This window comes from Microtus oregoni, unplaced genomic scaffold (assembly GCF_018167655.1).
Source record: "Microtus oregoni isolate MIOR12 unplaced genomic scaffold, Mior012 000062F_ref0000492, whole genome shotgun sequence".
Classification (NCBI taxonomy): Eukaryota; Metazoa; Chordata; class Mammalia; order Rodentia; family Cricetidae; genus Microtus; species Microtus oregoni.
Window position 1 is genome coordinate 4,726,143 of NW_024543872.1, and position 23,774 is coordinate 4,749,916.

The 23,774-nt window shown below is 51.6% G+C and overlaps 1 protein-coding gene across 1 annotated transcript; it reads right to left on the reverse strand.

Annotated features, from left to right (window-relative positions):
- Positions 1-12,077: 12,077 nt before the first annotated feature.
- Positions 12,078-23,553, reverse strand: Ghrhr (growth hormone releasing hormone receptor). Its single transcript, XM_041640375.1, has 13 exons — positions 23,497-23,553; positions 20,889-20,991; positions 20,662-20,769; positions 19,972-20,069; positions 18,973-19,070; positions 18,033-18,165; positions 16,652-16,805; positions 16,300-16,360; positions 15,807-15,876; positions 15,205-15,296; positions 14,531-14,660; positions 13,812-13,853; positions 12,078-12,203 (listed from the first exon to the last, which is right to left on the reverse strand). Exons 1-13 carry the CDS (start codon positions 23,551-23,553, stop codon positions 12,078-12,080), a joined length of 1,272 nt encoding a protein of 423 aa, XP_041496309.1.
- Positions 23,554-23,774: the final 221 nt, after the last annotated feature.

Sequence of the window (23,774 nt, forward strand, 5' to 3'; positions counted from 1 at the left end):
TTAACAGACCTGCCTGCTGGAACTAAACCAAGGAAGTAAAAACAAGAGACGGTCTCGAGAGGCATGGCACCCAAGGCTTCCATGTGCTCAGCATTTTGCTTTGAGTGAAGTAAGGGAAGTAGGGAAAAGGAAGGCTTGGTAAAGAATTGAGTGGCCACGGCACATGAAGGGGCAGGCAGTGGGCTGGGGAGTTGACCAGTTGCTGTATTACTTAGTGACTCCACCCCTCAGTCGGACCCCACTAGGAAAGAAGTCAAGAGTACAGGACACAATAGCCCTGGAAGTAAATCCTGGACCAGGGACTTGGACCCATGAGAGAAGGAGGCAGGCCTAAGGAGCAGTCGTGTTGGGCTCTGAGGCCCTCTGAGGATGTATGGGTTCCTGTGCTATGTCATCCACCAAAAATGTGGTGTCAACCTGCCTCCGGCTGCTCGCTGTGAGTTGAGTGGGAAAGAAGAATAGCGAAGGCCTGGGGATGAGTGAGTCTGGGTCCAGGGATTGCTTAACAGATCCTGCTGAACCAGGCAGGACCCCCATCAGCCTGGCCCACTCCCCACACCACAGCAGGCTTCCAAGAATTTCCAGGGGAAACTATTGCCTCTAGCCAACAGAATCCTTCAGTCCTTCTAGGGAGCATCCCAAGGGAACCCGACAGGAGCTGCGGCTCAGGAAAGAGAAGGAGATGGCCAATGAGGTGGGATGGTGAAGGTCAGACCCCACACCTGGTTGTCGTCATAATTCCCAGACAGGGGTACAGCTGCAGACAGATGGAACCGGTGACCCAGAGCTGAGCCCAGGAGCTGAGACTTTAAGCAAGTAGATGAAGTTCTCCCGGTCTCCATTTCTTATCTGCCAAATGGGCTAAATATTTCCAAACTTTATGAAATGTAAAAGGTGAAACAGGGGCCCCTGGAGATAGCTCAGTGGTTAAGACCACTGGCTGCTCTTGCAAGGGATCCAGGTTCAGGTCCCAGAATCCATGTGGCAGCTGGCAAACATTGGCATAGGCTATTGGGAGTGTACATTCACAGCCTAATGGCTGTCTTCTCCAAGTCCTCAAAGGGGCATCATGGGACCAAGCACACAGAACAAGACAGCTGATGTCTAGCGCAGGCACAACTTAGGGTCTACTTTAGGATGTCTGAAAAGGGATCTATCTGATGAGCAGAGCCATCTTCGGAGGGCTATGCAGAATGAGTACCTACTTTGGACATATTCAAACATATTCAGATACTAGATCACACGGCAACTTCGCTACCAGGCCACTAGTAGAGGGGAGACATCCCCTTGCCACCCAGCTGTGCACAAATCACGGGACTGGCTGCCTCTTTCCTCACCTGTGAAGCGGAGCTGGTGACGAGTGGGCCCTTTAAATGGTATGCCTGTGCACACTCGAGTCCTAGAACAGCGCCTGGCACTAGGATCATTCTTCACTGCTCAGTCAGATGCAGCCAGTCCTTGGCTGCAAGCCAGCAGATTGTATGCCAACAAATGCCATATGGGGCCTTGGGCTAGCACTTTTTCTCTCCATAGCCTCTACACCAGTGATCTAGGTTATCCTGGGGACTGGTGGGTAGGAGCAAGGCGGACCTATGGCTAACCATCTACCCTGGCCCAGAGCCCCTTTCAGACGCCACCCACTGTCACTCATTCATTCGCATTCATTCACAAGGTCACAGAGAGATTTTTGCAGAGACACAAGATGCCAGCAGAGTCCTCAGCGGGAGAGCCTTGAGCCCATAGGCCCTGGGAACAGGGTTAAATGGAGTGATGCTTGGTTCCCTGAGTTCCGTGGAGATCGGTGTGGGTTCCGGAAGTCATGCTCCAGACCACGGGGAAAGATAGAGCCAGGAGAACGAATTAATTGGGGACCCCAGGGTTTCTTCTTGGTGCATCTTGCACCCACCCACCAAGTATTAAAAAGCAGAGAAGTCCTTCAAGACCCACACTGCTCAGTCACACAGGACCCAGAGAGCTTGCCTTCTCCCTCCTCAGGCACCTTCCTCCTGTCAGGCAGCCCTGTCCTTCAAGTGCTGCAGCGAAAAACTCCACTACTCAGCCTCGGGGAGATTCAGTCTCTCCTCTCAGAGGTGAAGAGGACCATTCCTACCTCCTAGGCAGGGAGAGGGATGCTGAGCTGTGCGGCCAGGAAGTGAAAGGCAGCGTGCTAGCAGGCAACATGGCCCTTGGCACTGGGCGGTTGCTGGCCAAATTAGAGCTGGGCTTCTTCTTTTCATGCCTCTAAGCCAGGCTTTGTCCTCCCTAGAAGTCCCAACTCCCAGCAGAGACACCTCCCTCAGTTTCTTCCTGGAGCCTGCTCTGTAAGCAGGTCTTGTGGTAGCAGCCTCAGCCTTAATTTTAGTTCGGGGCTGGGTAATTTCCCGTGATTACAGGCCCTGTCAGTACAGCAAGCACTCCAGCTGCTGGAAAGCCGGCAGCCCTCATCAGAACAGAGCCAGGCACATGCTGACACATGTGCCTCGCCCCTGGGGACACAGACTCCCTCTCATGTGTGTGCACGCACCGATATTTTCATGCTCACACATGCACATCCCTGCGTGTGCACACTCACATACACATGCACACTCAAATGAACATCCACCCTGTTCAGGACCAGGGTTCTGAGCCAAGCTGTGTGTCCACACCCTGTGCTGCATTCATCCGACCAGAGAGAGCTCTATGCCACACACACACACACACACACACACACACACACAGAGAGAGAGAGAGAGAGAGAGAGAGAGAATCCCCTCCCCCATCCCCATAGCAAGTGATGAGTCTGACAATAGGGTCAGAGACAATGGAGATAATGGGGCTCTATGGGACAAGGGCTCTCTTTTATGGATCCCCCGTTTTCCTGCCAGCATCTTCCTTCTATTTCCCACCTGGGCTTTCCAGAATAGAAAGCAATGTCCTATCTCTTTCCCCATAAGCACTCTGTGTGCCCAGGTTTGGATGTCACTGGACATCATGTTGACACTTTCATGGCTTGACAGCATCCCACAAAGAACATGTGCTGGAAGACCCCAGGAGGCAGCGTTAAAGTTGAGAAAGTTTTAAGGAGTGGAGCCACAGGGCACATAGTAAAGTCAGAACTACTCTTGGCAGGAGCGAATGCTGATATGGGGGATGGGTTGACTGGCAAGAGAACAGGGTGATGCAAAGCCATTCCTGGTGCAGCCTTCCCCTTCTGTCTTGCCCTACACTCTCTCCCTCCCTCCCTCTTCCCCCAAGTGCTCCCAGTGTGATGTACACACCATGTGTTGAGATAGCCTAGAGGTCCTCACCGAATCTGAGATGTTGACCCCATGTCCTTAGGCATCCAGGACTGTGAGCTAATTATGTGTCTGGCTTTTAGGAATCATTCACCCTCGGGTATTTTGTCATAGCAACACGAAACAGCTTCAGAGAGACATCTGCTCGGGATCATGAGCATGACCCTCTCCATCTGCGGAGGAGTCCCATTTGTGAATTCCCTGCCGTCTAGCCCCACAGTCCATCCCACTGCACTTTCACGGCCGTCCTCAAAGGTTAGCGAGGCTTCCTGTTCCAAAGGGTTGCCACAGCAGGGAGGTGACAAGGTCTGTTTTATCCCTCTTACGTGGGTTGTGAAGGGCAAAAGGGTCTCAGTTTAGGGTCTGCAGGCAGCCTGGTGTGGCCTGAGACGGCTTATACGTGGAAAGCAGCGACAAGAGTAAGGGTTGGGACACCCTGGTTAGGCTGGTTTGGATGATCTGATTGGTTGACTGGGCTGGGAAGGAGAAGGGGAGGCATGGAATGACAGCCGAAGTGTGGAAGAACTGCTGGGAGCAAAGCCGCCATTTGTGGAGCTGAGAACCAGGCTGGAAAAGCTGAGCAACCCTTGGGAGGTATCTTATGGGACAATCACAGATGCAAACTTGCGTTTCAGGGGACCACTTGAGTTAATCTGGCTGTACTGTGAGAGGCCTGTCTGCTAAGGCTTCCTGGGCGCCATATGCCATCCTGGAGCCTTGTTCTCCACCCTACCACATTCTACAGGTAGAGTCCTGTGCTCTCGCGCCACAGAGCCCAGCTTTGAGCCACTTCCGTACACCATCCATCACTGATCTGATGACTAGAATCGTGCCCCTCCTCCCTGCTAGCCTCCTTACCTGGCTTTCTCCCCTCACACCTGTCCCCACTGCTGCTTTGATAGTTCAGTCACCCTGAAGATCTGCATCTCACATGTCTTTGTTCTTGAGACAGAGCCAGGCCTGGAGCTCTTAGCCCTGACTCTATGGTACCCCGGGCATAGGCTGCTGGAGGGTGGCAGGACACAGATGGTTATGGAGTCCACGCTCCACATTCCTACGGGCCTGAGCAAGGGGCACGGACAACAGGCAGTGCTGTGACTTGGCCTATCTGATATGTGCTGAGCCTTCGATGTGGAAAGGTTAACCTCAGAGGCAACCGCAGAGCAAGGCTGCTGTGTTAGTGGCTGAAGGCCTTCGGTGAGGAGCTGGAAGCCCTCATACTCCACCCAGCCTGCTCCAGTCTGCTTACCTCACATCATGAGATCCAAGGCCACTGGATGTCTGTGAGGGACATAGTGAAGGCCATCTGTCCAGCAAGAGCCCAGAGCTACAAATGCCAGAGCCACACCCATCAGAGCTGTGGACCATGCCGGTGCCATGGCGATGCCATCTCGGCCAGCCTTTCCTAGCCTGGTAACCATGGGAATGTACTTGGGGCTGCTGCTGCTGCTGCTTATGCAATGCCTCTGAGGGAGGGAGACTCACAGACCCACCTGCTTGCTGCAGGGAAGCCAGAGCCCCAGAATTGCCTGTGAACATGTATGTCACCCACCTGTGACTCCCTACTGAGGGACAGGTGGAAAGCCACATATTCCCAATCATGTACACAATACCGTGCCTGAGTTAGAATGGCCCTGAGTGGGGAAGCAGGAGAAGGAAAGAGAAAGTAGGAGCAGAGGAAAATTCTGACTAGTAGTTGACCGCCTGCGTACAGGAAGGCTCCAGCCACCTCTGGCAGCCCCAGGGCCCAGATGTTTGGTATCGTAGAGACAGGACAACTGCTTTATGTGCTATTCTGGTTTCGTTGGCCTGAATCTGGGAGCTGGGGCCTCCTAGAGGGAAGAACGAAGGGACGAGATGAGCATAGGCTTGAGAGCCAGCCAGAAAGAGCACCGTCCACAGGAAGAGGTTCATGCGCATGAGTGAGCCAACCAGAGCAGACGGAGAACAAAAAAATCCCTCCAACCCTGCTGCTTCTTGATATGCTCCAATGCACAATCTATTGTCAAGGACCCCAGGGCTCAAGCCTCTGGTAACTTCTGAAGCTGCAGGATAAACCATCACAAGTGGCATACAGGGACACGAGTCCAGGACACGAGCTTCCTATAGCAACTGCTACTTTCCTGAGTTCTCTCCATCCTGGTTCTTTCTCTCGGAGCCGTCACCCCCCTGTTAAGGTTCACTTCTTAAGATTCCTGGCCTTTTGCGGTATTCTCAAAGATCAGGAGTCTTTGGCTCAGGTTCTCCTGGCCCCAGCCTTCATCTTGGCTGACAGCAATGCCCGGGCTAATGGTCAGTCCCTTGTCTCCAGAGGCCCCTCGACTCCACACAGCCTCCTCTTTCACTCTTTCAGAACCCCTGGAAGCAGTGGCATGTTGCTCCAACAGTGCCAGAGAGCCTACTGTGTGGGTAAAACCTCATTTCCTTCCAGGGTTCCTTGTCAGCACTCTGCTCCACCCTGACATTAAACATCCCAGGTCTATGTCCCATTCACTCAGCATCCTTCCCCTTAGCTCCATGCCTACTGAATAAGCTCTCTTGCAAGTGTGGCCAAGCCTCTTGTTTCCTGTCTTTGAGAAAGCACAATCCTGTCTTCTCTAGTTGAGGTACCCACGTTATTAATAATGGCTGGCAGTCCCCATGTGCCCTGCCTTTCTGCTTTGTATCCTCCAGATACAAGCATTTCCCGTCATCACACTTCACAAGGTCCACCCCACTTTCTGCTCCTACCATCCCAACCGCAGCCAACCATGAACCTAGCTATCATGGTAAACCAGGAGCCAGTGGCTCACCTCCCTCTGCTGTCCACAGCCATGCCAAGCCTTGTATGCCTGGGCTACACCCTCTAGGAAAATACCCTCTTCCTGGCTGTGCCCTTACCCATGTTCTTGGCCCTCCTCAGTCCCCAGTCACCTTCCCTTGATGGCCTCATGCCCTCAGCCATCAGTGGCTCCATCTCCATATGAATGGCGTTTGTGCCCTATTCCTCAAGCACACCTGCTTGGGTCCACTTGGATGCAGAATTGCCTCCTGTTACCCAGATGCTCCCACCCATCCCAGGCACACCTCAGTCAGGAGCTGGTGCATACTCTGCCCCCACTTTCCCACGGCCCATTCACTTCTCAGTACCCTTCTGTCTGGCTCCCACGTCTGCCAGTCCCCTGCCAAATCTGCTCTTGCTGTGCGCGGTGCTGCCAAATCCTGGATGCGTCTCCAGCCTCCTCTTGAAAGGCTGCTCAGCAGTGCTCAGACCCTTAGCCAGAAACTCCGTGCCATAGTCTTTGTTTGGCCCCAGGATTTCACGTTCATCTGCTTTTCCTCCCACCCCGCTGGCTGTTCCTTCTCAGCCTCCTCAGGAACTCCCGCTCCTCAATCAGACCCAGGAGGAAGTTGAGCTGGTGGTGTTCATCACAAAGTGGCTTCACCAGTGCTCTTAATGTTGAAACCCAGTCATAGTCCAGCAACCTCCACCCCAACTCCAGACCGGATCTCTCGCAACCCCACCACTCTCTGCAGCCCACAGGCATCTCACACATACGTCAGTGGTGGTTTCGTGGCTACCACTATGAGTCTGCTCAGACTGACCGCCACTCTCCTCTAAAACCCTCTCCTCTCTATCTCTGCACGCACCAGGAAACCTGAGAAACTTTACTTCACACATGAACTTCAATTGCCAACACCTTTTAAGTCTGTTCCTGTGCTTTAGCCACCAGCTCTTCAGTCAGAGGCCTCAATTTGGATCTTGCTGCCTTCATTAGAGGTCTCTGCCCGAAATCCAGTCTGCACACACCAGCTTCGGGGTGGGTGGGTATTTTAAATGTATGACCTCCACTATTTCAGACACTTTCTATAGCTTTTGAGATAAAACCTCCCTCTCATGGCTCTCCTGGCACTTTGCCATCTGGGAATGGCCTGGCCCACCCCACTGTGGTCTTGGTCACCTTCGCCTTTTCCCATTGAAATTCATTCACTGCACCTTTTTCCAGCCCCCTCAGTGCCAAGCTCCTCCTGCCACAGGGCCTTTGCACGTATTGTTTCCTCCACCTGAGCTTCACCTAGCCAACTCATATTTCTGGTCTAACTCAGTTTAGATATACGTTCCTATAAGAAGCCTTCAAACAACAACAACAACAAAAGATCTCCACACTATCTTTGATCCTACACACCCTTGTTCTCTCCACATTTGACTTCTCTTTTGCAGGCTTATGGCTCCGACGGTCATTTGAGTGGCCATTTGTCTCCCTGTGCTGAACATCTGTCACTTTAGATGCTGGCCAGCTTGCTTGGAATGACCTTCCTGTGTTTGAGGAGCTTGCAACACTAGGAAGACCTGCCAGGGTGCTAGCTACAGCTTGCTGGCCGAGCCCTGCTGAAGTTAAGATGGCCAGGTCAAGACAAAGCTGTCTCCGTCAGTGGAAGCTTCGTGGGACTGGGTGGAAAGAAGGGGTCTAGGGGCAGGTGCATCAGGGACCTTGAGAAGAGAGGCAGTGCAAGACGTCAGCTTCTCAGGACAGCCAGGCAGGGTTCCTGGCATTCCGTGCCCAGTGTTACTGCTGTGACCCACTCTGTCTCTGACGTGGGAAATAGCATTTGACACAATGGTGTGAGGTGTGCACTTCTCCTGGCTAAGGCCTCTACCATGAGACTTGGTCCTCCAGAGCCCATAGACCACACAAAGACCTGACAACATCACGTGCCTGCAGAATGGAAAGTGAAATGGAGGCGTTCTTCACACCCTCTACACTCATCAGGGCTCTTTAGAAAGATGAAGCATGTGTGTGTGCATGTGTGTGTCGTTGCTGTGAATGAAACCAGGACTTGGTACTTACTAGGAAAGTGGTCTACTACCCTACTACTAAGCCCTTCGCTCGGTCCTAAAAAGGAATCTACACAGCACTGGCTCATGCAATTATGTAAATTTGCTCTCACAGGAGAGCCTTGTAAAGGCCTGGGTGCTATACCGGAAGGCCTGAGAACTAGGGTCAGCCAGGCACATTTTCCAATTCAATGGTGAGACAGAGAAGGTGTGCACCCAGACTTCTGTATTTCTATCCAATGACCTTGGGAAAGTCCAAGTGTGTGACTTGGTCCACCCATTCACATCCTTCCAGTACCTAAACAACTCCTAGTTAAATGCCCCATCGAGTGAACACATAAAACTAACCTTACCTTCCCCTATCAGTCTCTAAACCCTGAGAAGATCACCATTATCTCCAGACTAGCACATCACTGTCACTGAGCCTGATACTTACCTAATGAAGGAACAGGAAGACCAGTCAGGAATGAAACCCAAGAGAGTCCCTGGGAGCTGCAAAACCAGGTCCAGGGCTCGCCATCCTCCACCTGCTTCCTCAAAGCATAGCTCCCAGCATGGAATCAGACAGTCTTGAGCCACAGTCTTGTCAGCGGGGCAGCAGAGCCAGGACAGACCCCTATGCAGCCCAGTGCGCTGGGTTTTAATAGTCAGCCAAGCACTTGCTCCCTAGCCATCCCTGCAGCCACCCACACCCTCCGCTCTAATCCTACACAACCAACATGGCTGTTCTCACAACCAGCCCCAGGCTCTACCTTAAAGCTTTCCATATTCCTCGGAGTGGAGAAGCCTTCATTCCTTCCCTCCTGCCCTCTCCTCCTCCTTCTCTTCTCCATTCCCTCCCTTCCCACCCTTCCATCCTTTTCTTTCTTTTTGTCTCCAAACAAAACTCCTCTCAGAACCTGAAAAGAGGTGCCAAGAGGAGTGTGGTGACTGGAAAATGGAAAAGGATTTTCCTCAAAAAAAAAAAAAAAGCCAAGGTCCTCAGGAAACCCCCTGTGGCCTGACCCTTGCACAGAGAGAGACCCCATGGGACACTGATTATCCTGTCTCCTCAGAACTCTCTCTGCTTATACAGTTCTTACTCAACTCGGCTCCCCTTCTTCAAAGACGGAAGAAGGGTGGGGGGCCCTTCTTCCACCTACGTCTTAGACTTGCTGAGCCCCAAGCCAGATCCTGGGAGTCTCTGTTGTCTCCAGATCAGGACTTCTCCAGGGACTATCAACTGCCCAGCTCCCAATCTTGGCCACAGTTCATATGCCACCTGGTGGCCAGGACGAACATTGCTTTTTCTCTCCCCCAAGTGTCCTTTCCAGACACGGGTTCTATACTGAACTATACACCAGCCCATGTAGTGTCCCTCATGAAAACCCTCAGGCAACACCTTCTAGCCAGCCTCTCCTACCACCAAGAGAAAGCCAAGATTCTGAGAGAGGGAGAGTGGCCAGTCAAGAAATCTGTTGAGAACTTGATGGTGCCGATATATTAAGACTCCAGAGCCCTGTCACGGAGTAGAGTAAAGAAGTGGTGGGAATCTGAAGCTCAGAATGAAATTGGTAGGGATCAAGAAGTAACCACAATAAAACCCCTAGGGTGAGATGCATAATCCACAAAGCCAGTATTTCCACCAAAGCTGACAACATAAACTCCATTAGGTAAGTACTACTTAGTCACTAACTAACATTTACTGCCACCAACCATTAACTAGCAACTAACTTTCCATTAACCACTGATACTCAGCACTAACAATGATTGATACTAGACTCTAACTGCTAACACTAACTAGCTGCTCACCACTAATTAACCACGGTTAAGTGAGAAAGCTCTGGACCACCTGTGCAGGGAGGCCTCTGTATTTGGTGCAAATCTAGAAGAGTCAAATCTGGAAGTCTCTGCTTATTCTCAATCTCCACACACCCACTCTCCGGTGTTCATGATGAATTTCGTGAAAGAGAGAGTTTTACCAAACTTTAAGAAAACCCTGTAATACAGTTCCTCATGTCATGGTTACCCCCAACCATAAAATTATTTCCATTGCTGCTTCATAACTGAAATTTTCTTACAAATCATAGTTTGCTATAAATCATAATCTAAATATCTGATATGCAAGACATCTGCTATGCAGCCCCTATGGAAGAATAATTTGACCTCTAAGAGGGTCATGAACCACAGGCTGAGAACCGCTGGGCTAGACAGATGAGGAGATCTGAGCTCTTAGGGCAGCAGGATAAAGAGAGCGAGTGCTGTGTAGTGAAGGCAAAGCTTCCTGCGAGGGGGGAGCTGGGCTCTGCAGAGCATGGCTGCTGGGGTAGACCAAGCAGAAGAGGGGTTGTACGCTGATAAAACACTGTTTATACTTCCTCCTCCCGTCCTGATTAAATCCCCCACCCCATCAGTCAGCAAGCAAGTCCCTGGGGACAGCGCCTGCTCTCTTTCCCCTTCCTCCTGCCAAGAAGGAGGGTGGAAGATGATGGAGGGTGAGGATGTCTGGCATCAAGGCAGCCTGCATTGAGTGAGAGCAGCTGGCCATAGGCTCAGACATAGACGGACCTACATTAGTATCTGAGTGGGGAAAATCCCCCATAATCTCATATGCTTGAACACTCGGTCCCTAGAGAGCGCTGTCCAATGAGGCTGCAGAATCTTCAGAACGAGGCCTTGGTGGAAGGGGTGGAGAATGGGTGTTATAGGGTGCAGCCTGACCTGATTCTCGCTCTGGCCAGAGCTCCCATCTTTCTGACTGGTGGTGCAATGAAACCAACTGTCATGACCCAGCTGAACCAGGTGAGAACCATTGCCCTCCAACCATGCTTTCCCACCATGGTGAAGTGTACCTTCTTAAACCGTGAGCCAAAATAAGTTCTCTTTCCCTTAAGTTGCTTCTTTCTGGTACTTTTTCATGATGGTGAAAAACGTTATCAAACCCAGAACCCTAACAAGAGAACAAAGGGGAAAGATGCAAAGCTGAGGACTCCCCGCCTCTCCGAGAAAAGACAGAGTTGTGCGCAATTTCCAGACCAAGCCCAGAGTGCGAACAGACACAAGAAGGGCTGTTCAGGCTCGTTTGACATCAAGGAAAAGGGACCAACAGCACCCTGCCACTTTACACCTGTTTAGCTTGTAAACATTAAAAGGAGGGAGGATGCCAAGTGCTCACTGTGCTGCAGGGATTGCCCAAGGACAAGGGCTGTTAGGATACTGATTCGCAAGCCCACAATCTGGTACCACCGAATCATATCAAAGGGGGTTGTAACTACTACCCCAAGGCTGTCTTCCTGATCTGAGTCCCAGAGAAAGCCTTGTCTTACATCCTTGGGAGGACAGGCAGATGGGTGCTCATCTAGCGGGAGGGGGCTGGGCAACCCTTGGGCAATGGCATCAGGTGGCATGGTGCAGTCAAAACAGGGGACCAGATGTACTGATGTACACCCAGCCATGCAGCGGAGCTCCTAAAAGCACAGTGCTGGGGGAAAACGCTAGTGGCACAATGAAACACACGATGGATAGCATTTATTTAAATTCAAATACAGACACGTGGCACACTCCACACTAGCAAGACACAAAGAAACGCAAAGATTCGCATCTTTGCCTGTGGGAGGAGGGGGGTGGGAGTGGGGGTTAAGACAAATAAGAGAGCATGCTTTTAAAAAATAAATAAAACATGAGAATTCTCAAAGAGACAAATGGCGATAAGGCAGCTTGAGCCAAGGGATGAGGAATGCCCCGGAAGTACAATATTAGCTGCTACAAGAGCGATCCTTTCGGAGCCACATTGACTCAACCACAGATCATTTATGTACTAGTTTATTGGTTTCTCTGGGGCTTGGGCAATAGCCCTAGATGGGAGGAAAGAATAGATGGGGGCAGAGACAGGAACTGAGAAAGTCGGAGGCTGACATACAGGGACCTAGAGAAAGCAGATGCAGAGAACTCAGTGGCATGGTAGTTTGAGAACAGGAATTGGAGCTCAGCTCCTGCTGATGGCTGGCCTAGCACTCCGAGGTCAGCACCTTCATTCTTGATCGGGGCAGTGTGGTCCACTCAGTGCAGGTCCGACGAGCTGGCAGAAGTTCAGGGTCGTGGCCATACCATTTGCGTGAAATCTCCGTCCTCACCTCCACAGACAAAGGAGAGGAACTTAGAGAGATCCCACGGACACTCCTCAGTTCAACCCCAGAAGACTAAAGGTACCGCCTCGACAGATGAGGCAGGAGAAACAAGGCAGGCAAGGGAAGCCTGGGCATGGGCTTTGCCAAGTACAGCCTCTGGAGGACACTCCTCCCTCCTTCCTTGGAGTGTTCCTGGCATTTGTCTTTAACACCTCGTCTTTCCACACTGCCTGTGTCCGAGGCCAGTCAAACACAGTGAGTACCTCTCTGCCTCCTGACCCAATCACCAGGTGGTCCTCTCTGAGCGACTCTGACCCACCCTTGTCTTAAGGTTCAAGTCCTGGGGACCAGCGGAAAGAGAAAGCTGGGAAGAGGGAGTGGGGCAGTCTATATCTGTGTCTGGCTGAGAGACATTCTGCCTGGTAGCTAATTTGGGGCTATATAAAAGAGAAAAGGGAAATTGGTTCCCAGAACTGCCCCAAAGTAGAAAGGGTAATTAACTGAAAGGAAGTGAGGTAGGTCCCTATTACCAAAAGTATGCAACCACCTCATGTCTAGCTTTGCTCCCTATGAAAGACCCCCTCATAACTTACTTTCTGTGTGAGCTCCTTTCCCCGACAAACTCACCTCAGTGAGCAATTGACCCTACCCCCTTCCAGGGCTCCCAGGACCCTTGGGACTGCTATACTCAGATACTACGGCCTTTATAAGGCTGAACAAGACTCAGAGACCAGGTTGGGTGCACTGAGAGTCTCAGAGGGAAACAGGGTTGTCAAATAAGACAGGATGGATGGACAGATGGCTGGAAAGAAAGATGAGATGATGCACAGGTTAAAGGAAAGACGGAAGGAGGAAGAGAAGGAAGAAGGGAGGGATTTCTCAGCAGTAGAGAAATAGGACAGGAGTTGGCCAGACGACCTCAGAGCCCATGGCAAACGCAAAGACATCAGGAGGATCTGTGGCCCTGCTTGTGCACAATGCCAGAGTCCTAGGGGTCTGGACCAGGATGAATTCTCCCTGCCTCCACACAGCAGGACGTTCACAAGGGGAGAACCCCCAGGGTCTTCGGAGTGACCATCTCTTTCCACCAGCCTGCCTTCTTCTGTGGTCTCTTACATGCCATGGCCTCTGTTCTGTCTGCTTGCTTCAGCTCTGCCTCCACTCTGGAGTCCTAGTCTAGATTCTCTGTCCTCTAGAAGTTTCCTGTTTCTTGTTCTCCTCTGGCTCTTCTGCTTTCTGCATCTGATGTTTTACCCCAGTTCCTTCTATATGAACGTCTTACTTTTCTTGGTTTCTGTCTCTGTTCTTTCATCCTCTGTCCACCAACTGATCTACTTTGTCCTCTACCCTTCCTTGACCCCTGAAAGACCTCCCCCATCTCATAAATGGGTAGTCAAACCTATCCCAACTCAGAGGAAGGATGTGTACTAGGTATTCAGAAAGTATTTAGATTCAATTTGATTCAGGATCAAGACCTACTCCCACAGAGGATCACAAGAGTGGAGGATTATGGGAGTTAGCCTAGCTGGAATTTACAGGGCCAAGGCAAAGGAAAAGGAGATGAAGAGAAATTCTACTTGTTGAGTAAACGTGAGTCATTGGGAGCACACGTACCTCTTGGTTGAGGAAGCAATAGAGAACAGCAACAATGAAGCCCTGTGGGATCAAAGAGGAAGGAAGGACCTCATCAGAACACTTTCTCTGGCCTTGGAATGTGGCAGTCTTTCTACTATTTTCTCCCTCACTCATCGCTCACAGTGCAGTAGACATACCAAGCCATGCCTGCATGGGCTGTATAGATAGCCCCATCTCACGATGTATCTTCATTTCTGTATCTGCATTAGCAAGCACACAACCTGATGCATGATAGGTACTCGGTAAGACTGAAAAGATTAGATAGATGACTAAGCAAACGGATGGATGGATGGATGGATGGATGGATGGGTGGGTGCAATGATACAGGAGTAAGTGGGGCAGATGGAAGGAAGGAGGAAAGAAACAAAAGAAAGAAAATGATGTAAAGATGTATAGGTGAGTGGGTAGGTGGATCAATTGATCAGCTGGTAACAAATGATGGAAAATAAATGAGAGGGAGGAAGAAAAAAAAGAATTGATGGTAGGTAGCAGTGGATGGTAGGAAGAAATGGTGCTGAATTGATTAACATATATTGAATGGCAGATGAGTTGGTGATTAAGTGGGTAAGTAAATGTGCACATGGGTAGATGGATAGATGGATGGATAACTGAATAACAATAGGCCTCAGCCTAACATGAATTTAGTCAAGGTTAGCTGCCTTAGTGCTTGAAAGGAACACCTGTGGGGAGGATCTCACCTGGAAGGAGCCCAGTCCCAGCTCCAAGGGTAGGCGGATGCCCAGGCCAGCACTGTCAGGCAGGAAGTTGAAGATGATGTAATGAATTCCAAACAGCGGGATAAGGAGAAGTGTTGACTTGGAAAGCCGCCTTGGAGAAGGCAAATTCTAGATTATGAGGCTGCCCACCATCATCCACCCTGGAGACTCTGTCCTCCCCACAAATCTCCGAACTTCTTTACTTTAAGGCCAACCCACTGTGGTGGCCATGCCGTTACCTCAGCTACTCCAGAGTCTATATACATCTTTCCAAGTCTGGTTCTCCCAAGAAACCTTCTCCAATTCTCCCTTTCCCCATCTAGATATAATCTGCTTATCTGCTTCTCCAGGCCCCCTTAGAAACAGATGAAGTGTTTGTCAGCCATTTGCCATGATAACTGGCAGTTTTGTGTCCCACTTTCAAGTACTATGATCTCATGGGAGGCAGGCGTCAGATCTGTTCTCTCTCTAGGGGACATAGGGAGGGAAGAGGACAGGACTAGGGTAATAAACAGCTTCCAGAGGAGACACAAACAAATGTCATGTCTGCCGAGCGCTTTTCACGAGGCTTACCATGCTCAAATATACACCACACACAGACACACAGAGAGAGACACACATGCATACACATATAAGCACGAACACACGCACCGTACCAGTACTGAGCCCGTGTGTGGAGGCCTCCCTGTGCAGGCTCTAGCTTCCTCAACAGAATGCGAATTATATTGAGAAACAACCCAAAGTTCACCTAGAAACGAGGCAAAGGAAAGGGGGTGCAAAGGTCAGAGGCAGCACTAGGTGGCCTAGGATTTGCCCCAGTCCCTCGGTGACCAGGAACCTCAAGCCCATGAGGTGCAAAAAGACTGAGGGTTCCCCCTCCCTCTCCAGCCCTGGCAGCAAGGATGAGAGTCAGGTCTAGCCACCTGTCTCCATCCACCTCAGGGTCACTCGGGTACAGAGCAGCTGTCCATCACTGGGGCAGTTTCTCTGATGGGGAGAAATCCCACACCCATAGGACCCATGCATGTCACGTGCCATCCCAGCCCGAGATGCTCTGCAAGTCAGCCCCATGGAAACCAGAAAACATGCCTAGGAGCTGACAAACCTAGTGGTTATGGCCCAGAGAGGCTGCCAGAGAAGCTAGGTTATCAGTTTCCTGATTCCCTCCAGGTAGCCATGTTACCACCCCTGCAGGACCATACAAAGAAACTTGGAGGCTGGCTGGATAAGGCAAAGGACACTGGCCTCAGAGACTGACCCCAACAGAGAGGACTATGGGCCCTTTGATGATCCACCAGTAGGGGGAGCTGTCGTCTAGGTCCCAGCACCTGGGAAGAAGACAGCCTGGGCTTGAAGGCGCCCCATTTCTACAGTGATGACCACCCTCCTCAACAAACATCCTATGGCTTCTGGGAGCCTCTCCCATCTAATGCTCAGAGCTTCAGCCTCACTCCATCTCCCTCTGGCCTGATCTGTCTCAGTCTTTCCACAGGAAAGCCCCAGTGAAGGCTGGCTAACGCTTCTCATCCTCATCCAGACTTTTCCTTTCCTGTAAAAAAGGCCTGCTCAGACAGAGCTGGTCTCCGGAGATGCAGCTCTGACAGCCTCTCCTGCCTGAGCTCGTGACTACTCCGTGCTACCAGCAGCCTGCCCACCAGCGACACTCTAAGCTAGGGGCTCCCTCCTCCTCCTCAGATGGTCTACTACAGGCCCTGCTGACAGCGTGGGGGTGAGGAAGTTGCTATACTCACGCAGTGTCCTCGAAAGCCAGTTTGCAGCCCACCCACGTACCAGTGCATAGCACAGGGAGCCCTGTGTGTGAGACAGCGCTGGGGTGAGTGAGCTCCCTGCGCTCTGCGCTCTGAGTTTAGCCTCCACCTCCCACCAGTCTGTTGGCCATGTGCAGACAGTAATAGTGGGGACCAAGCAATGGCTTGGGGGGATCTGGTCTACCTCCCAATGCTCAGTACAGGACTGTGGCCTGTCCCTTCCCCTCCCTGGACCTCAGAGTCTCCCACAATGTGAAATGCCTCTTTATGAGCTCCCAGGGGCCTTCCCAGCCTCCACCTCCCCTATGGTGGCCAGTGACCCCTTGATGCTCACCCCAGCCAGCAAAAACCAGCCACCAGAAAGCTGGTTTGCACCTGGGGGATGTGGAGGCCAACAAGCAGCTCAGGTAGACAGCTTCTGCCAGCAGCCAGCTGAAGTTGGTCATGGTGGCAAAATGGGAAATGGCCACGGAGACCTTACACAGGATCTGGAAGCACAGTGGTGATGCTTCAGGGCTTTGGCTCCCATCGGATCTCTTTCACCCCACCAAGACACCAAACCCTCAGGTCCACTTCTATACCCTGGCCTGGATCACGCCGGGCCTTGGGCTGCCCCAAAAGGAATTTGACAGTATAATTGTGATGGGCAGAGGACAGACAGGTTGGGTTCACGTGTGCCTTCTGTCAAACATGCCAACCACATCAGCCTCAGTGTTCTCTGTGAAAGGAAGAACTCCAGGATCTCTCACGGCCTTGTCTCGGGGCCACTAAGACCTGCTCTAGTTCTTCTGCCGCAGGCCTTTCCTAAGCTAGAGTTCCTCTTTAGAGTGATAGCTATGGCCTAGTTGTCCGTGCACAGCTTTGGTCTGGGAATACATGATACTCTCAGCATAGATGAGACCATCTGCCTTGCTCCCTCTCCTACCAATAGGGGCAACAGTACCAACTCTGAGCCAGCCCAGCTGCCCAAACTCTATCCATTCCCTGGCTGTGTGACTAGGTGACCTGGCCAGCTGCCCCTTGTTAGCAAAACGGGATTAAAGTGGGGCTTTCAAGGCATTTTAAGATCAAAGGAGATAATTCATGTAAAGTACTTGGTGTGCTGCCCGGCCTAAGTAAGTGCACAGCACATTCAGTAATTAATTCATTAATTAAACCCGGCCCCTTGTTGATCTGGGGAGTCACTTGTCTATTCATTTCCAGAGCACTCTCAAAGACCTTGAACTCTGACCTCTTTGGTTTTCAATCCGCTCCTCTCCTCTCCTTCCTTTGCTCCTCCACTTACAATTTCCACTTCAGAGGCTTTACCCCAGACTCTCCCATTACTGAGAGCTTCCTCCCTGTCTTTCCAGTGTTGTGCCAGCGCAGCTCCAAGGTCACCTCCTCCTTAAAGCCTTTTTGTTCTCTTAGTTGTCCGCTTTCTCCATGCACTGGTTAGTCCCCAGATCTGGGGTGCCTACTGTCCTCTAGGTGCTTCTGGAAGGAGGGACCGAGCTCCACCTGGATCCTTGTATACTCATTTTTAAAAGTAGCTTGGATTGGCACTGCAGACTTTGAATATGTGGGGAGAAGCTTGAGGCTTCCTTCACTTGTCATTGGTCATGAGTACAGGGTCAGCCTGTGTGGCAACAGCCTAGGCAATTCAGGCCTGCCCCCTGCCCTCTGCCCTCTGCCCTCTTCCCCCTGTCCCAACCCCCTCCAGCCAGGGCCTTTACAGTGGACAAGCTGCAGTGGTCTGTGCCATCACCCTGGAAGAGGGCAGCATCCTTCAGGAACACAGCACTGGCCTTGAGGATGAAAGTGGCAAAGAGCTGCATGTGGATGTAGTTCCGGGGGCAGTGGAGCCTCCTGGAAGGGACAGGAGAGATGAATAAAGAATCTGGCTGCAAAGGGCTTCCTGGGGCCCGCAATAGGCCTGGCATGGCTGGGAAGCTAGGCATAAGCCAGCAAATGCAAAGCAGACAGTGCCACATCAAATGAAATCAAACCCAGAGAACTGAGTAGAAGTGAACAGTGTGCCAGTCTGACCCTGAAGGTCAGCTGGCCAGCCTCCTCCTGGGTTAGGTTCAAATACAGGAGCAAGGTAACTACAGCCCCATCTTCAGACAGCTCTGTTATTGTGGGTGTAGAGGCAGTCACAGCCCAGCATGGCCTAGGGGAGCCTCTAGGTATCAGGGAGACACAGTCCCACGGGAAACTCAGTCTCTGATGGCTGGAAACCATTGCACCCAGAAGTAAGGGCTGAGGGTGACCAAGGTGGTAGAGCCCATACAGGGGACCCTGGATTCAATCCCCAATCCTGGGAACAAAACAAAAAGCACTATAATGCTCAGAAGGCTACAACCATCAAAGGGTATCACACAGGGGCAAGGAGGATTCTTAGAACCCAAGGAAAGCTGAGCTTCCAGGGTTGGCAGGAAAAAAGAAAAAGAAGGCCCTGGAAGCAAACAGATTGAGCTCAGTGTGAGCAGAGGTGTGGCCACAGAACTGAGTTCTGGTGTGTCAAGAGATGAGATGGGCCACACATTGGGGAAAAGGCAAGAAGTCAGCAATGAGCATCTCACCTAGCTCTGAGCCCCTCTTGACCATCCAGGCAAAGAACTAGCCTTGGTCCTGGGACAAGAGGTTACTGAGCAAGTGACAAGGGTGGCAAACCTGAGAGCAACCAGGATGGCAATAGCCAAACAGAGGGCTACAATGGAGATGCTGTGGCCTGTGGTGTAGATGATCTTCACGGTGGAGAAGTAAGATTTCTGGGGACAGAAGAAAGGTTTGGCAGTCAAGCAGGTGGTCTGCGGCTCCACCCACTGCCCCCTCCTGGATGCCGCAGAAAGCCCCGTTTGGGCACTGAGCCTGCAGGTGGAGAAGCTGAACATTCACAATTGCACTGGAAGTGGGGAGAGGGGGCAGAAACCACCTCCCTGAGGAGTAATGAAAGCCCAAGGTAAAATCGACACCAGCGAGCTACCCATTTGAGAACACAGTCATCCCCAGATAAAGGTGACATCCAGGGCACCAGGAACAACCACAGGCAGGCAGGGAAAGGCTCATTGAGGCCCAAGTGTCTGAATCGGTCAGAGCTGGAGTGTAGCAGGGCCAGGGGCTGCCTCTACTCTGGCTCTGCTATTCAGGCAATCCCTGTCTGTGCCACTCTGGCCTGTACCTACATCTTTTGCTCATAGGGCTGAAGGAAATGGAACTGTGCGTGTGGATGGGTCTTGTGGAGACCCTGTGGGTATGCTGCACAGAGCCAAGGCTCTCTGTAACTACATCCTTGAGTACTCACCAAGCGGCAGCCCTGTACGCTGTCCTATCAGCTGAGGACCAGAGAAAGCAAGAGCCTCTTGCCTCGCGTAGCCGGCAGTCTTTGCTTTCTCTGAAACAACCAAAGCCTCTCCACTGGAAACTGAGAACGGAAAAGGCTGGCCAAGAGGAGAGTGACCCCAGCTTCCCTTCTCCCTCAAAGCAAAGTAATCCGTGTCAACCTTGAGTAAAGGGACCATCTTCACTAGGCACTTTACTGCCATCTGCTGGACAACTCCTTTAACTACTATGACCACATGACGGCTACAGAGGGGAAAGAAAGGCAGCCACCTACCATTCCTTTACCAGCAGTTGTGGCCACCTTCCTCGAAGATAATAAGAGCTGCTTACCTCCTCAGTTAGCAGCTCCAAGGGCACAGGGCAGGCCACAGGGTATGGTGGGAAGGGATCAGACCAGCCAGCATTAGTACAGTCTCTCTTCACATCCCCTAGGGGCAAGCAAGAGTCTCTGCAGATTTTCTCCCTTTCCCAGAAGATGGTGGGAGGGCCCTGGTTGTCAATCAAGTGCCCCAGTGAGGTATGCACAAGGAGTTCTTAAACACAGGGAGAGAAGAGTCCTCCTCTCTAGAGACCAGGGTTCCAGACCAGCCTGGTCTGCCTCTGGCCTCCAAGAGACCTGTTGAATAGTATTCAACTGAGGAACAGAGTGGAGAATGATGGGCCTCTACATCCTAAGGGCAGGTGGGAAGAAAGCAGATGCCCTCTGCCCCGTAAGAGGCAGGAAGGCCTGGTGGTGAAGTGGAGAAAGCAGTGCCCCTCTTCCTTCTCAGCGTGGTACCACCTCCTTGCAACAGCCAGAGAGCACTGGGTGGGTGACAGCCCCCCCCCCATATTCTCACTGATCCTACACTGTGAGGTTAGAACTATTATCCTTATTCAAAATGACTAAAAATTGTCAGGGTAACATGGTGGGTGGGGGAAAGGTCATGCTTAAACCCAGGACACCTGTCCCCAAATCAGTGAAGTACAACCCAGAAAGGATCACCACATCCCCACCCTGGCCATACCCAGGCCACTCACCTGGCTCTGAGCTGAAGTGAGAGAAGAAGTCAGGGCAAGGGAGGACCACCCACTGGCCAGAACCTGTTGGGGGCCAACACAGCAGCCCATCCCAGGTCCCAGGGCAGCCTAGGTGAAGAGAAAGAAGACACGGGGTGACCTAGAAAGGGAAGCTGATATGGCATTCTGAAGGGCAACCTGGAAGAGATGTCAGGATCAGGGAGGATCCATCCCCTATTCCCTCATACCCAGGGAGGTGTTGTTGGTCTCCTCTACCACCTGAAGACATGCGAGCTCATCCTCTCTCAGCTGAGTGATGACGTCACATTCCGAATGGAGGTGACCCAGGGCCTATGAGAAACAGTGACAGGATGAGCCAAGCCCACTGGCAGCCTCCAGTTCTCAAGCTCTAATGATCTAAAGATAGAGACCAAGCTGGACACATCTCTGTGCCCCACTGGAATCCAGGAATGCTTGGTGGGTAGTGAGGCATGAAGGGGGGGGGAATGGAGGGAAAGTTCAGAAAGAAGAGAGGAGTGGGGGAAAAGAGAGCAGAGGGGGAGAGGAAGGAAAAGAAGAGAGGGTCAGAGAGAGAGGAGGGAAGGAGGGAGGGTCAGATGCACTTTTCCATTTCATGGCAGTAAGGTCTGAGACACGTTAAAGAAAGCCATCTAAAGTTACTACAGAATATGACAGTCCCTAACATGGCCTCTCCTTTTTCCCCACCCACTGCTCTATATTCCTAGGTCCTGGAAGTGTTTCTGCATAAACAACCCTGATAGGTAGAACAATGGTCACAAAGATGTTCATTTCCCAATCCACAAAGCCCAACCCAACCAAGGAACTTAGCAGATATGATCACCAAGCAGGAAGATGTCCTTGGTTATCTGATGGGGGCCAGAGTCATCACAAGGGGCCACAGAGACCAAGTCAGAGAGGGAATGATGGAAAGAGAGGTTATATGGGGCTACTGCGCTTACTGAAGATGAAGAAAAGCCTCAAACCAGGGAAGGAAACTAGAGACCACAATCCTGCCAAGCAATTAGGTTTAGCATGTTGGCCTTCTGACATGCTTCAGGCAAGTTACATGAACAAGTGTGTAGGCTAGTAAGAGGTGGAGTATCCAGGTGGCTAGAAGAACAGGAAGACAATACACCTAAGAGGTAAAGGAACAATGGACAGGAAGGAAGGAGGGCCTGGGAGAAAGGGTACTAGCTGGAGGGCTGGTGGAGGGGATGAGTGTTCAGGCAGACACACAGACAATGAGATAGGGGAGGATGGACACATAGAATGCATGTCAGTACGGGGAGTGATAAGGGCCCCGTATCAGGGTGCCTGAGTTGATCATTAGGCAGATAGAAGGAGTTGTTTTCTTGTGTGACTTGGTGATCATCAAAATTGCAGATTGGGTACCTCCTAGAGCTTGGGGACCACAAGGAATGGTCTCTAAGTTCTTCTGGACACCTTTATTTCTGAAGGGTGATTCTGAGGCCATCTGAAGCCCGAGTGCTCCAGGCTAGGCAGAGATCTGGGATATGTCTAGGATTTGCCGTTTAATTTTCTTTAGAGAATTAGAATTTCTAACATCTCTCAAGACTTACCCATTTGCCCTTACCAGATCAGACACACACACACACACACACACACACACACACACACACACACACATCCTTTTCCTGACCTGACCAAGGTGGTCACCTCAAAGTTTGGGAGATAATAGTTAACTCTTGTCCTGAATCTGGTATCTATTCCAGCTGTTGAACAACAGGTTCCAGTCAAGGGTTCCCTCCCCCAACTGAAGTTTTCATGGTGCTGTGTACAGAGGAGAGAGTATGAGCCCTTTGTGCTATTCAGGGAGCTCGTGGAAGTTACCCACATGACACTCACACGCCAGCCCATGGCAAATCAGATCACTCACCCCCCACCCCCTCCCTGAGGCATGGTAGTCCCATGGAGGGTGCCCTATAATTCTCAGTGTGGCCCAGACTAACATCAAACCCATGGTAATACCCCTGCCCTGCGAGTACCAAGACGGCAGATATGAGCAAGTGCCAAGACTACAGGTATGAGTCGCCACACCTCATGCAAGATTTTCTTTTTACAGCCACAAATAAAGGCTCAAGTGTCACACAGTTCACTTCACAGTCCCCAGATGCTGGCATCTTGAGTGAAGGGCAGTGAGTTACTAAAATGGGTGGTCACCCTGGGAACGCAGTAGAGGAAGAAGACAGTCTCCGTCCCCATGTGCTCCCACTAGTATCATGTGACTCCTCCCCTACTGGCCTTTGATGCTACTTTGAGTGACCCCGAAAGTCTGCTGGGAAGTTGCAGCACATCCAGGGAAGCCTCCTCTCTTGGCCAAACCACACCCCGGTGCACAGACCAGGGAGCAGCGGCTGGTTTCTGAAGCCTCTCCAACCCTAGCATCACCACAGGAAGAGTCCCCCAATGCCACAGCTGGAAGAGTTAACTCCTCAGACCCCACAGGGACCCTAACCCCACAAGGTCGCTGGCCACACTCCCTTCAAGGAAGCATCCATTCCAGAGATGTCTGAGGAGACAGGACAATGGGAGGATGAAGGAGTGGGGCCAGCCTGGAAGTATGTGGCTTACAGAAGGGGCGGGCTCATGTGTGACAAGGTGGTCCTACCTGGCCTCAGCTATTCCAAGACAGAGTCTCTGGACATGTGTCTCTGGGACCCCCAGGGAACACAGATAAGACATGTCTGAGGGAACAAGGAGACAGCTCACTTCCAGGAAGAATCTGAGACCAGTCCAGTGAAGGAGGTAGCCAGCAGACTCAGGAGGTCCCCACCCAGCTGGAGACACAAGAGGAGGTCTGAGCTGACTACTTACCACTTCCAAGAGGTTCAGCAAGCAGAGGACACAGGTACCCCACAACAGGCGGTCCATGGCGGTGATGTGTGTGCTCAGCCTCAGTGAGCCTTGGCCATTCCCTCCCAGACTGTCTCTGCTGATGCCACCTAGGTGTGCCTTCTGTTGCCTTCCCTTCCCAGGAGCTGTGTAGGCAGGGCCAGCAGAAGAGACATCCAGCTGAATATTGAGCAGAATGGTGGGACATTGTGTTACTGCCAGCCCTAGATGGTACGCTGTGTCCTCAGCGGGGGGTAGCT

What these genes read in the sequence shown, in the direction of transcription:
- Ghrhr (XM_041640375.1), bottom strand. Translation starts at nt 23,553, where the DNA reads ATGGACCGCCTGTTGTGGGGTACCTGTGTCCTCTGCTTGCTGAACCTC. An exon ending in CCATAGTCCTCTCTGTTGGG is followed by an intron (nt 15,297 to 15,806) that starts GTCAGTCTCTGA and finishes CCTCGTTTCTAG; the next exon opens with GTGAACTTTGGGTTGTTTCT. An exon ending in CACACACGGGCTCAGTACTG is followed by an intron (nt 14,661 to 15,204) that starts GTACGGTGCGTG and finishes GCCTTCTCCAAG; the next exon opens with GCGGCTTTCCAAGTCAACAC.